Below are 15,213 nucleotides of genomic sequence, written 5' to 3'. Positions count from 1 at the left end.
GGCAGCTGTTTCAGTTTTCCACCCTACTGTGGATAACTGATCAACTTTTTCAAATCCTATGCCCATCAGATTTCTAAAGGGTTTGCTCATATTATACCCTCAGGTTCATTGCCTGGTTCCACATAGGGGTTTGAATTTAGTGCTTGCTAAGTTGATGGGTGCCCTTCTAAGTCGCTAGTGAGTTATTCTCTGTTACACCTGTCGCTGAAGGTGGCTTTTGGTTGCTATAACCTCACCCAGGAGAGTAGAAGAGCTGCAGGCTTTAGTATCAGAGCCTCCCTATACAATTTTCTTTAGGGACAAGGTTTTCTTTTGACCTCACCCTAAATTCTTGTCTAAAGTGGTTTCCAAATTTCACACGAATCAAGTGATTTTTTTTTACCAACTTTCTTTCCAAAGCCGCATTCAAGTAAAGAAGGAAAAACTCCATATTCTAGATGTTAGAAGAGTTTTGCTTCTTACCAGGATCGGACTAGACCATTCAGGTCTTCATCTCAACTCTTCATCGTGATTTCAGATAGAGTAAAGGGCCACCCAGTCTCCACCCAGAGGATCTCTGCTTAGATTTTCATCTGTATTGGTTTATGCTACCAATTGACTGATGTTGCACCTCCGAGTAAACTGATGGGTGACTTGACCAAGTCTCAGGTGACTTCTGCAGTCTTTCTCACTTATATTCCCATTCTGGATATCTGTAGGATAGCAACCTGGTGGCAACCTGGTCATCACTCCATACATTTGCTTCTCACTATGCCATCTCTCATTAGTCTAAAGACGATGCCAGATTTGGACGAGTGGTGCTACAATCCTTCTTCAAGTAGACTCCAAGCCCACTTCCAGTTCGAACTGCATAGAGTCACCTACAGTGGAATGGAAATGTGCAATCACTTGAAGAAAAAACTGTTATCTACCTTTCCATAACTTGTTCTTCAAGATATGTTGCACATGTCCATTTCACAACCTGTCCTCCTTCCCCTCTCTATTGGAGTCTTCCCATTGGGAACTGACAGAGTCTGGGGGCAACATTGCCCTTTATATCTGCGTGCAATGACGTCAGGGACCAGAGGGCGCTCGTGCTTCCCCAGTGGGTACTGCTGAAGGGAAATTCTCTGATAACTGTGCACAAGTTGCATGCACACCTACAGTGGAATAGACATGTTCAACACATCTTGAAGGACAGCAGTTATGGAAAGGTAGGTAACCATTTCCCCCCCTAGGCATTTAGCATTCTAAAGGGCCTTTGTCAGTTGCTTATAACTTACTCAAACTTTAATCTTTTGGTTTTATTATTTTTCTAGTCTGGTTTATGATTGAGAATGAAATGCTTCTGAAACTTTGAGCCAAAATGGTTCGGCAGCTTTTGAGACTGAAGAGACAGTGGGTGGGTGTGGGGGGAATACATCTTTTGACGTTATAAACATTTTTAAACTTATTTTTCATTATTTTTAACTCTTCTCATTGAGGTGCTAGAACTTGAAATTTGTCAGGGACAGAATCCCTAGATTGGACATGTGTTTTTTGGTGGCCTAGTCAAAATCTACTATGTTTTTTTAAATTCTCAAAACTTGACAAGTTGTGAGCATTTAAAAAACATGATTGAAACATGCCTTCAATGTTTTAATAACCAGAGTTTTTAAGTAACTTCATTCTCTGCCCATGTTCTCTTGGTATGGCACATGAGCAGAACAAAGCTGGGTGGAATTTTAGCCTGTACTATACACTTTTGAAAAACATTGTCCAATTCAAAGTACAAGTAAATATTGAATAAGGAAAGTCTCCCTAACTCATTGTATACAAAGGAGCACATGATGGACCATGAATCCAAACCAACTCCCATTGAAGAATTAGAATGACTCTCATTGATTTCAGCAGTCTTTGAGTGGAGCTCCATGTGATTGAGTCAATGTTGTGTTAGAAACCTAACTTTTTGGATTTCTGGATTTTGTGTGACTTATTTCTCGATCATAATATTTTATTGATTTATTTTTTTCATTTGCTATAATACACAGGCAGCCAAGTTAATTCCTAGTATAACTCCAATATTTCAGTGGAATTAGACCAATTTGGCCCATGATTTTTCCTGTATCACTGAAAGACATTACAATATGATGAAATATCCAGTTGAATATGCTAGGTGGGGGCTTGTGGTAGACTGTTGGAAGAATGTTTAGTGGATGATCTCTCTGTGAACACTTTGTATAAGTATGTGGAAAAACTTGAAAAATAATTTTTCAAATGCATAATCATGGCCCTTCAGACTCCACACCCACGTAATTTGCCACAGAATTCATCCCTAAGTACAGAGTTGTGCTTCAGAATCTGAGTTTCCTTTAAAAAAAAAATCGTATTTCTAGACCTCATGGCTGGGAAGAAAAGCTTGAAAAATGTGAACCATGTATAAACAGGTGCAGTGGAGCCTTCCTTAGTTTTTCAGCCAGCCTGAAACAATAGATTTGAGTGACGTGAACTGTCTCACACATTTTAATGTTAACTTTTAAACCTAAAGATGACCTATAACATATTAAAAACTGAAAATATTGGAACACTGTAAAAAAGCAACCCTGAATTCAGTATCAAAATAAATAACATAAAAGCTACTGTACTGACTGGACTATTCTTTTTTAATATTTAATTCAATAAAACTCACAAATTTAAAAATGTATCTGAAACTGTTACACAACTTTCACCAGAACACTACAGTATCTAGAAACTTTGCGGCACAATTTAGGTCCATCTTACCACAAAGTACATGGCACTGCACACAAAATATTAAGCAGTATTGTTTCCATGTTAGCAATGTCATGGAAATGCAATTCTACCATTATACATAGCCATCACCTGAATCTCACAAACCCCTTGGTAAATTGTGCAAGAGTTGCCAATTACAAAATTAATCCATAAACTGGATTATATTAAAATATAATTTGAACTAATAATAATCAAGTTTAACATTATTCTTGAAGTACTAGTATTATGATTGTAATATCCTGCTTATTGTGTAACATAGACGTCTCTACAAAGGAAATGCAAATTTACCTAAATGTATTATTTCTACTTTTTGACAAAAATGTATTTTCCTTTAATCATAATATTCTTTTAATGTTATGATATTTGATAACTATAGTGGATACTAAAGACACCACTGAGGGTACTTCCACGTCCAGAACCGATGGAGAAGGAACCACAGAAGAACTAAATGGTACTAATATTTTTAATTATTATAATTGTCTGTTTTCCAATGTACAAATATGACAGAGACATCTTCTCTGGACCAAACAGATTATAATTTAATGCCGATATCTTGATAATGTTTAGATCTCTGTGGGACAAAAATTAAACACTGACAAATAATGAAAAATCTTGATATAATTAGATTTCCAAATGTGAGTTTGGCATTTTTGTCAAAGGTACTGTTCACACAATACATCATGCATTTTATAAAGTAACTCCACAGTATATTTTTGTTACTATTTTATCAACAAGGCATATGGAAAAATTAATTATCTTGAAATCCTCATATATTGAAATGGTTAAATATTTTAGGATCTTTATTCCTGTTGTACAATAAATGAATGATTGAATACACAGTGCTAATCAATGTGAGTAATTGACTTACACATCTTTGGGAATATAGACTTCATAGTTTATAGCAAGGGTAGTCAATAGGCGGACCGCGGGCCAAATCTGGATCGCCAGCCACTTTTGAACAGACCCTGAAATTTTTATTTACTTATTAACTATTATTATTATCATTATTATTTTTTATTATTTTCTCTGGAGTCTGGACCTTGACTATATCTTGACGAAGACATTTTGACCTCAACGAAAAATAATCTACTACCCCTGATGAGGTGCCACCTTGCGTTATGATTTTTGTTATTTCTAACATACTATACTGGGTCATAGCAGGTTAACACTTTGACTAGGAAACCCGCAAGAGAAGCTCTGAGGGTGCTAAAGGAAGTGGTAGTGGTGATTCAGTTGGTATCACTTTTCTCCCTGAGTCAATATTGAACTAATGCCCCTTCTGGTGTTAGGGGTCATCGTGCTGTGTAAGAGGTTATCTTTTGAATGAGACATAAAATCAAGGTCTTCAGTTGTCATTATTAAATAATTAAATACATTTGGAGGGAATATTCTTCAATTCATGTTGTGTAACTTCTTCAAAACTGTTGTGTAGCGTTGCTGCATTCCACCTCAGAATTGGCTGTATTTTGGAGGTCATTTAAATGACTCCTGTTTATAGGATGTACACACTAATTTGTAAAATCCGTAAAATGCTTTATAAACCTTTTAGATGAAAAACACTGTGTAAAATGTAAGATATTAGCGATCTTTATTATTAATTAATTCCTTGCAAACACAATAGAAGATACATCAATAAATACATCAGAGTCAGAGGTAACTGCTGATCACCCAGAAGTTCAAGCTTTGGTAGAAGAAGCTGTAAAAATTGCAGCACAATCTCCAATAATGCTACCGGCTGAAGTATATGCTGAAGTATTAGAGGAAGCCATTACAGAGGTAAAAATACCAGTACCAAAACATTCAAATATTATTTCTAAGAGTTCCTTGTAATATTTTATGTATTCCCTTGCAACATTTACTTTTCAGATTGTTCATTTGAAATGTAAATCTAGTATACTTCACATTATATAGTCTCAGTTTGATCCCACACATACTATGGACTAGCTTACTTTAGAATGTCATATTTGTAGCCTTTTAATTAGGAGTGTCAAACCTTTTATTATTTTTATATTAATTTTTGTTTTAGTTTCACTGTAAACCTTCTGATGCTATTGGAATCTCAGAGCAGCAGTATAGAAAGCCTTGGATCTCTCCCATGTGGCCCTTAAGCAATGTACAGTACAATATACCATTGTACTCAGCAACTGTATTGATGGTTATAGCTATAATAGTGAATTAAGAGGGCTATTCCTTACTACACTGCTAAGGCTGTAACACAGAAATCTAGGACAGGTTCTTAAATCTATTATTAGAAAAACTTGTTCTTCAGTTCTTAGGCAAAACTCCCCAATGATTGCCTAAGCAAGGACTTTAGGATCAGGCTGTGAGGGTTCACCATTGTTTTCTTCTAAAACAGAAGACTTCCAGGCCAAACTCTAAAAAGACTAGGATTACTGTTACACCATATTCAGTCTCATTGATTTAAGGCCCCAATGCAGAAAAGCTTCCTGCTTCAGTTATGCCCTTAAACATGTGCTTAATTTTAAACACCTACTTAAGTCCCATTGAAGTCAATGGAATTTAAGTATGTGCTTAAGTGCTTTCTTGAATAGGGATCAACTTACATACACGCTTAAGTGCTTTCTTGAATTGGGGCTTGAGTTAAGAATCCTCCAGAATAGCAAAAATAATTAGAGATTTTAAGGCCAGAAGGGACCACTGGATCATGTAGTCTAACCTCCCCAATAATATTTAACCCAGTTAACCCTTTATTGAGCCCAATATGTTTTGGTTGACTAAGCCAGGGATCGGCAACCTTTGGCACGTGGCCTGCCAGGGTAAGCACCCCAGCGGGCTGAGCTGGTTTGTTTACCTGCCATGTCTGCAGGTTTGGCTGATCGTGGCTCCCACTGGCTGCGGTTTGCCGCTCCAGGCCAATGGGGGCTGTGGGAAGCGGCGCGGGCCAAGGGATGTGCTGGCCGCCACTTCCCGCAGCCCCCATTGGCCTGGAGCGACGAACTGCGGCCAGTGGGAGCCGCGATCAGCCGAACCTACGGACGCGGCAGGTAAACAAACCTGCCCAGCCCGCCAGAGTGCTTACCCTGGTGGGCTGCGTGCCAAAGGTTGCCGATTCCCTAGATAAGCTATATCTTCTAGAAAAGCATCCAGGCTTGTTTTGACAACATCAAAAGAAGGAGAATCCACCACTTCATCTAGTAGTGTGTTCCAATGGCTAATCATTGTCATTGTTAAAAATATTTGTTCCTTACTTCTAATTTGAATTTGTCTGGCTTCAGCTTCCAGCCACCAGATCTTGTTAGGCCTTTCTCAGCTAGCTTGAGGAGTGCTTTAGAAACTGGTATTTTCTCCCCCTATGAAGGTACTTACACATCGTAACCAAGCAAGCTCTTGATGTTCTTTTTAAGTTTCCTCACCAATCTTGAACAAAGACTGTAAGATGCTGAAATTAGGTATTAGAAAGCGTATTTTCACTTTTTTTTATTTGCTTGTAACCATCTCTATCTTTATTTCTTTTACTTGGCATCACTTAACCTATGTCCTTTTGTTAATGAACTTGTTTTACTTTTAATCTAAACCAACACAGTGCTGTATTTGAATAGAAGTAATTAACTCCAGTTAATATGGTAAGCTGCTAGTTGTTGTCTCTTTAAAGGAGCAAAGGAACATTATTCTTTCTCTGAATGGTCCAGGAGAGGGCTGGACACTTCATGGAAGATGGTTTTGGGGAAATTCAGGTCTGGGAGTGTGTCTGGGGTCACTTCTGCATAAGATAACTGGGTGATAGAGATTAGAGTTGGGCTGTTGTGTTGTAGGCAGAATGCTGGGGTCAGAGTATTGAATCACAGCTGCAAAGCACACAAACACTTCAGAGGACTGCATACTTGTCTGCTGGCTGTTGGTGTCTGGGCTGTGAGGCACAGCAGCAAAGGATTTAAGGCATGCAGGGTTACAGGGCAGGTGGTGACACAACCATTCACTGGTCTGGATTCCACATTCTTTGTACCTAGATGCATAACCTTGCATTTGGATGTATTTAATGCATTTTCTTTTCTCAAAAGAGTAATGCTCATTCCACTTAAGCTACCACAGCTTTTAAAGTGTAACTACCATTTTGTCAATCTTGGAAATCTGCAAAACTGTAACACAAAGTTCAGTTTACATTTTTTGTGAGCAGTATTAGACTCTGAAGATAGGTCAGATGCCTGCCTCAGAAAAGTAGTCATGCAGTTTCTTCTTAATTTGGGATATATTTCAGCTCCCCTTCAAGTAATCTTGCTTAATAAACTTCAGAAGTAGAGACCCTGATGAAGGAGAAAACATTATTATTCACCTGTAACTGAAGTTATTGGTGACTTAGCTCTCTTATCCACAGTCACCCTCTCTCTATCTAATTCTTTGGAATTCTGCTTCTGATCAAGCAGTTAGGGACTGTGGGAGTGGGCCTTCCCTTTCAGATGTTGTGTAGGTAGGTACCCTACTGTATCTACAATATGGTTTGTGTGGCTACAATATGGCTCTAATATGGGGTGCTCTGGAAGCAATATACTTGAAGGGCCCTAATGAGAGCAAAAGAGCATGAATGCATCTGCTGTCATGGTTGAATTTGGTAGGATCTCCCAACATACAGTGCTAACTTCAGATCTGGTGAAAACTCAGTGCTGTTTTACAGCTGGTCTGAATTTTCCCTGATATCTGAAGATTCCTAGAAAGGAGTAGGTTTATTAGATGTGCATTGATCTTTACCTGACATGGTTTAATGCCACAGATTAGCCCTTGAGGGAGAAGCAAGGGTACCCTTGTAGAAAAAGAACTGAAACACAGACAGACAAACACATTATTTGAAAAGAAATTATTTTTTTCTGAGCAGGGAAGAAGAAAAATTTACTGTAGTCCCCAATAGCTACTACTGTAACAGAATGGCTTAAACCCTGTTTGTTTCTCTATGAGCATCTGAAGAGTCCAGAGAAGTGCTTAAAAAGTCACTAGGATGTGTTTCAAAGCTGTATAATGGTCTACATATTTCATATGACCAGAGGCTTATACAAGGGTCTTTATTTTAGATTTGCTAGCCAGTTTGTAACTTATTCCTGAGACCTGAATCTAAGTTCTCTGTAGTTATTTTTGGAAAACTACAGTGTATTTTTATACATTCATCTCCATTTGTTCTGTTATATTCTTTCTTCATTCAGGCACATAAGTTACAAATCTCTTCTATAACTAATAAAAAGATCCTTTATTGGAAAGAAAAATGACATTGAAACAGGTTAATACAATGCAGAAAGAATTTGTATTGTCTGTTTTTCTAAACAATTCACTGATGTTATTGTATTTATATCATTTTGTTTTACAACTAAATCCAACATTTTGTAACAGCTCACTAAGAAGAACAAAGACAGGTTTCCTGGGGCTCCAGAAAAAGGAGGATGGGTACTGGATAACTATCCTACAACATCAGAGCATTGGTTAGTCTTGTCAGAAAAAGGCCTCTTACCTGACACTGTCGTCTGTCTTAAGAATATAGAAAAAAATGGTTAGTAAATGTTTTACTTTTAAAGCATAAAAATTAAAATCTTTTCCCAATTTTGATGTCTTTGTTTGAGGTATTGTTTTAAGAAATGTCAGTTAAAGTGTACTTGTGTCCCACTAGCAATTTTGTAGGACTTTGCCTCTATATCAAAAAGGATCTGTTTCTCTCCCTGCCTTTTTTTATAATTTTGTCTGTAATGCAGGTCACCTCCCCTGGAATCCACACAAAACACGCAAACATAATTCCAGCCACAAACCTAGATACTGGCAAACATAACAGCACACCTCCTGTAACTGTGCCTCAGTGGATCACAACTGAGAATACCAAATTCAGGACAACCTGCCAAAAAATAGGGCAGACACACCCCAAAACTGGAGATTATTCTCCCATGAGATATACCAAACCAGCAACAAAAGTAAACTTCTGTGTCACCACACTGGCTAACAAGAAGTCAGAAAAGCAGTTTCCTATGTATTCCAGTCCTTGTAGCACCACCAAAAACACTAGATTTAACAATGAGTGGTTCTTTAAAACCAGTTTCATCAGATAAAAGATTCTTCTGATCCCAAAGGACCAGCCACACACCCAGGTCAATATATAATCAGATCTTACCCAAAAAATCACTCCATTGCCAATCCTTTAGTATCTAAAATCTAAAAGTTTATTTATAAAAAGAAAGAAAGAAAGGTGAGAGTTAAAATTGGTTAAAGGAATCAAATACATACAATAATTGCAAAGTTCTTGGTTCAGGCTTGTAGCAGTGATGGAATAAACTGCTGTCTTAAGTCAAGTCTCTGGTTGCTTCCAAATCATTGGAAGGTCCTCAATCCCTTGGTTAGAATGCTCCCATTACTGTAAGTCCATAGTCCAGAGTTTTGAGCAGGAAAGAGGCCAAATGGAGATGTTTCAGGGCCTTTTATAGCTTCTGCCATGTGGAGGGAAATCCATTGTTTCAAACAAAGGCCTCAACACAGCTAGTGGGAAATTACAGGTAGCAAGATGGTGTTTGGAGTCACATGGGCAAACATGTCCATGAATGATTTTGCTTAGTCACAGCAGGAAAGTCCATTAAGTGTAGATAGGCGTCTCCCATGGTCCATTGTGAGTTAAGTGTTCCTTGATGAGCCACTTAATTTGAATAGTCCCTTCAAGATGTGCAGGCTAATTACCCCAGGAGCAAACATTTGAAATATAGGTATAGATGCTCATAACTTCAAATACAAAAATGATACATGCATACAAATAGCATAATCATATTCAGCAAATCATAACCATTCCGTAGACACCTTACTTGACATAATTTGTACAAGATTTGTTGCAATTATATAACAGTGGTAGCAACAATGATCTACATGGTCATATTTAATCAGATAACATCACACTTCCTCACTACATCACCTAAATAACTATTAGTGCCCAAACTCTTATGCCCAAATAAATGTGTTAGTCTCTAACGTGCCACAAGGACTCCTCATTGTTTTTGCTGTTACAGACTAACAGAAATCTAATAGAAACATTGCAAATGGCAGCTACTGAAAATGCTAACTATTGTTACAAATAATTTCCACTTAAAACACTTGCTGCTATTTAACAATTATCCAAACAAGCAACACACTTAAACACAACAATCAACTAAAAATCTACACCATACACAAACTAGCTATCTTCTTCAATGCAGCACCAATTCAGTATTCCCAGCAACTAAATAATATACATTTCTAACCACTTCGATACAGACAGAGTTTAAAATTGCATGTTTTGTGTGAAGGTGACAGAAGGAACCCTGTGTGTTTGGGTATGAGCAAGGTAATGTGGAGAAATCAAAATCAAGAGATGGCTAAGGAACAAACTATGTAGTTTCTGGCTTTTTTATAGCTGTATTAGTGGATTATCCCCTTAACTATTTTAAATGTTTTGTTGATGTAAATGTTTACAAATTCTGTGTCTGCTTTCCACTTGTATCTTCTAATAGAAATAATAGCCCACCTCTGCATTTCTAGAGCACTTTGAGTCATTGTATCATAGGCCACACCCTCAGTTGGTCTAAATCCGTGTTTCTCAAATGCGGCCACCGTGGCTGGATGCGGCCAACAGGGGCTTTTCTTGCCACCACAGCCTTCTGGCTGGTGATTGGGGGGGACAAAGCAGCGGCCCTCCCCTGGGCCACCAGGATGGGTTGGACTCTGCCTCCCTCTGGAGCCACCAATGCCAGAGGAGCAGAAAGCTCGTGTGAGTTCCCCACCTTCCCTGGGCAGTGGGGCTCAGGCTTCCTGCTCCAGCCCTGGGGTGATGGGTGGCAGGCTCCAGCCATGCAGCAATGGAATCCGGCCATGGGCTCTGTCCCCCGGCCCCTCACACATCACCCCTGGTCCTTGCTGCCTCCCCTGGCTCCTCACCCATCCACCCCATCACCCCCAGCTGCCTCCCTACCCACCTCCCCATCCAAGGCTTAATTTGTCTCCCGGCTTGCCACGGCTGAGTAAATCTGCTGTGAAAAGTGATATTTGTATGTTTGTTAATATCACTTTCTACTGCCTCCCAGCTAGCTAACAAGTCTGCTGCTGTGAAAAGTAGAAGCAGGCTTACTAGCTAGCAAGTCTAAAAAAAAAAAAAAAAAAAAAAGAAACAACAACAAAAAAGACAACATGCAAAGCACCTTATTTGTGTTTCTATTCTGTTTGGGTCCAGAAAAGAATAGAGACATTCTGTATTATTTTTATTACTGAGTTTGCAAAAAACAATAACCCCAACACTTGCATAAATAAGTTACTATGATTTGGACATGCACATGTGCATATGTATTAGTTTTTCCTAAAGTTAATTAAGCATTTTAGGAAAAATTGTCATAGCAGCCACCAGCAAGAGTAGGTGGCCACATTCTGAGGTCACCAAAAATTTTGTTGAGAATCCCTGAAATCAGCATAGCTCTATTTAATTAAATGGAGATATACCTGCCAATGGTATATCCCTGTATCTGTTTGCCAAACCAAATGAATAATATGCAACTGCTCATGTGAATAAAGTTACTCATATGGATTAGAGCTTTGTAGAACTGAGGACATAAGTCTTTATTTCTGCATACTCTGCACGAGTAATATTGATTCATGGATTTTATATTTTTTTTCATTATTTTTTTTTTGTCATTCTTAAACTATGGGCACACATACAAACTAGAAAAACAGCAATTTCAGTTTAAAATATGAGATATGCAAATGTAAAATTTCAATACTTCTCCCCCCCACAGCCTTGCCATATCCCACACTCAAGTTATTAGGCTGTTGGCACGGAAAACAAAGCTTAACAATTTTCAAAAGTGGTATATCTGTCATTTAAATTGGCACACTCTTCTTTTCTAAAATTTAAAAACGTGTCTCTAAGCTGTCAACCATTTATAAAAGGGCTTTCATACCTTAAAAGCATACTCATTCTAATGAGATAGTAGTTTTATATTATTGCCAAAAGTATATTATTCTTGTATAATTGTATTGCAGGAATATTTTTACTACGCAGACTGTACCTAACAAATAAAGATGAAATTAATTCTAAGATTTTGGAAAGACTTACAGATGAAGCATTAAAAAAGCAAAAAGAGGAGGAAGAAACAAGGTAAAATGTAACATGTGAATGCATAAAATATAAAAATAATAAAAAATTAATTTGATATAAGATGATATATTCTACAAGAAAATGCACTGTTTTTATGGTCACAAAAATTTCCACATCTGTTTTACATTAAGGAGATCTGAACCTATATCCATTAACACAGTGCACTAAAAAAAAGTTAAGAATAGTTCTGGTAGGTCCAAAGTCCTGCAATACATTGTTACCTTAGTGTTATTATCTGATGAATACTAAACTCAGATAACCACATTTGGTGTGGGGAGATCCTCTAGCTAATATGTTTTCTTTGGTCCCTGTCATTTGTTTATTTGTCAAAACGATAACATCCAGGAAAGGACACAAATCATCATTGATTTTTATTTAGTAATGAATCACTTTGAAGAAGCAGGCTTGCCAAACTATATCTTAATATTGAACAGTATTTTTCTGCATTTTCAATTGCATTTAATGTTTGAAACTTGTTTCAACCATATTTTATACAAATAAAGATACGGAATTTTCTAATTTCAGGAGAGAACTGCAAGAGGTCCTGAAATTAAAAGAAGAAAATCAGCAACCTGTAAAGCCTGCTGAAGACAAATATGAAAGCAAGTATCATCTGATATAAATTTAATAACACCTCTGGGGAATTGTTTCATTGTTTAAATTATTTTACAAATTGGGATTCAAACTTTACCCCCCATTTTTAGCCACTCAGCATCTGGGGGAGGGAGTACTTCACATTCCTCTCCACTGAACACCTTGACCAACTCAGGTATCAGTATTTTTGCGGAGGTCTGAGAGGATTACTCCCATTTGTCTTTTCCTGGTCTTCAAAAGCCCTACATTGTGATGGCCTTCTTTCAAAACAGCTGGAGATAGCTCAGAGCTCATCAGCACATCTGTGTTCATTGGCCAGAGGGAATATTCCCTTCCCCAGAGCTTTGTGGCAGAACTTTCACACCAGCTTGTGATATGTCTGAGGCCTGGTCTACACTACAGGGTTGGGTTGAATTTAGCTGCGTTAGGTCGATTTAAAAATGACTGTGTCCACACAACCAACCCCGTTCCATCGACTTAAAGGGCTCTTAAAATCGACTTCTGTACTCTTCCCCGAGAAGGGGAGTAGCGCTAAAATCGACTTTGCTGGGTCAAATTTGGGGTAGTGCGGATGCAAATCGACGGTATGGGCCTCTGGGAGCTATCCCAGAGTGCTCCATTATGACCACTCTGGACAGCACTTTGAACTCTGATGCACTAGCCAGGTACACAGGAAAAGTCCCGGGAACTTTTGAATTTAATTTCCTGTTTGGTCAGCGTAGCAAACTCAGCAGCACAGGTGACCATGCAGTCCCCCCCAGAATCGTAGAGCGTAGAATGTTTCTATGCTCCCCCTATCATCTCCGTCCCTGAGGTTATCGCAGATTAGAAGGCGAAAAAAACCGCACTCGCGATGACATGTTTTCCGAGCTCATGCAGTCCTCCCGCACTGATAGGGCACAGCTTAATGCATGTAGGCATTTAGTGGCAGAGGCCAGGAAAGAATTAAGTGAGCGTGAAGAGCGGAGGCAGGACGCAATGCTGAGGCTAATGGGGGAGCAAACGGACATGATGAAGCGTCTGTTGGAGCTGCAGGAAAGCCAACAAGACCACAGACCCCCACTGCATCCACTGTATAACCGCCTATCCTCCTCCCCATTTTCCATAGCCTCCTCACCCAGACACCCAAGAACGTGGGGGGGAAGGCTCCGGGCACCCAGCCACTCCACTCCAGAGGATGGCCCAAGCAACAGAAGGCTGTCATTCAAACAGTTTGATTTTTAGTGTGGCTACAATAAACAATGTGGCCTTGTCCTTCCCTCCTCCCCCACCCCACCCGGGCTACCTTGTCCGTTTATTAATTTATTGAGATTGCCACCATCAATAAAAGTTCTCTTTATTTTAAAAAATAGAATTTAAAAATAAATATATCTACATTAACATTCTTATAATTTAGATTTTAAATTGCACGAAAGTCTGGTGTAGTGGGGCGCCACGCCGATGAGTCTTCGCTTCGCTACATCTGGAAACTAAAAATATGGTTTCCACAGCGACTGTAACTCAGCCACACTACACATATATTAAGGCATGAAAGTGATCAGAATATAAAATACTACCATACCGTACATATGGACTGAGTTACTTTTATTGAGGGAACCATAAAGAGGTTACTTGCCTTACAGTAACTAGAGTTCTTAAAGATGCTTTTATCTGCTTGGATCCTAATGTAAGTGTGTGCATGCATGAGCCCAGAATATTTTACCAAGAAGTATCTATTGGAGCTGTGCATGTGCCCTATATGCCTTCATGCCCCCTGTAGCAAGGGTACATGCACAGCTCCAATAGATACTCAGTTCCTTCACCAATATGAAAAATCCAGGTAAGGACTCTGTATCAGTTACTCCTGGGGAAATTCTGCGCCACTGTGCACATACAGAATTCATGTTTTGCACAGAATTTTTTTTCCTCAGCAGAAATTACATTCTGCTGGAAAGTGCTGCAGTTACACCTTTCGTCCACCAGGGACACTATTGTGCCAGAACAGAGAGCAGCTGCTCCCAATGGGAGCAGCCCCAGACACGGATAGGAAAGAGAAGAGGCTGCGTTCCTCACAGTGCCCTGCCCGTGGGGCCAGGTCAGGAGACGTATATGGGGGAACGGACAGTGTGGGGCACATGGGACTGCTGCGGGGGGTCACAGAATGGGGTTCAGAAGGGCTAGTGGGGGGACAGATGGACAGGGGCTGAATAGCAGTGGAGGTGCAGGAACATATGGGGATGGGGGTACAAGGCATGCAGGGACACAGGGGACAGGGGAAGGGGTGGCTGAGAGGGGGCAGGGACACATAGGGTTAGGGAGGAGGGAGTACAGAGACATGGGGGAGGGGTGGCTGAATGGGAGCACAGGGTCACATGGGGATGGGGGAGGAGGTGCAGGGATATATGGGGGATGGGTGCTGAATGGGGGTGCAGGAACACATGGGACCAGGGCCAGATGTGCCTGACTGAATGAGAGAGGCTAGGGGTCAGCCAGGGTCTGCATAGGGGGATCCCTAACAATCCCTCCTCACCAAAAAAACCAGATCCATACTTTTCTTGCCCACACCCAACAACTCTCCAACTTCACATCCAGGCTCCTTCCCAGCAATTACTTCCCTTTCCCTCAGCTCTTCCATTACCTCTGACTCCCCCAAGCCTTTGCACTGCTTCTAGGGGATGGGGGAAATATGTTTCTGTACTGTAGCAAGCAGGTCTATTGAGGGAACTCCCCATTTTAGGAATACCTAGTATGGAACAGAATCTTTTAACTCTCATTCATGAGTAATGGAGCTCTTCCTG

General features: G+C 39.6%; 1 protein-coding gene across 1 annotated transcript in view; it reads left to right on the top strand.

Annotated features, from left to right (window-relative positions):
- AK9 (adenylate kinase 9) overlaps positions 1–15,213 on the top strand; it is a 180,696-nt gene that overhangs the window by 61,720 nt on the left and 103,763 nt on the right. The window contains exons 15-19 of the mRNA XM_065401415.1: positions 3,125–3,199; positions 4,370–4,524; positions 8,083–8,239; positions 11,728–11,842; positions 12,368–12,444. Coding sequence (XP_065257487.1) covers positions 3,125–3,199; positions 4,370–4,524; positions 8,083–8,239; positions 11,728–11,842; positions 12,368–12,444 — 579 coding nt within the window. The remainder of the gene's footprint in view (positions 1–3,124; positions 3,200–4,369; positions 4,525–8,082; positions 8,240–11,727; positions 11,843–12,367; positions 12,445–15,213) is intronic.

Source organism: Emys orbicularis, chromosome 3, assembly GCF_028017835.1.
Source record: "Emys orbicularis isolate rEmyOrb1 chromosome 3, rEmyOrb1.hap1, whole genome shotgun sequence".
Classification (NCBI taxonomy): Eukaryota; Metazoa; Chordata; order Testudines; family Emydidae; genus Emys; species Emys orbicularis.
This window is presented reverse-complemented; position numbering and strand designations above follow the sequence as displayed.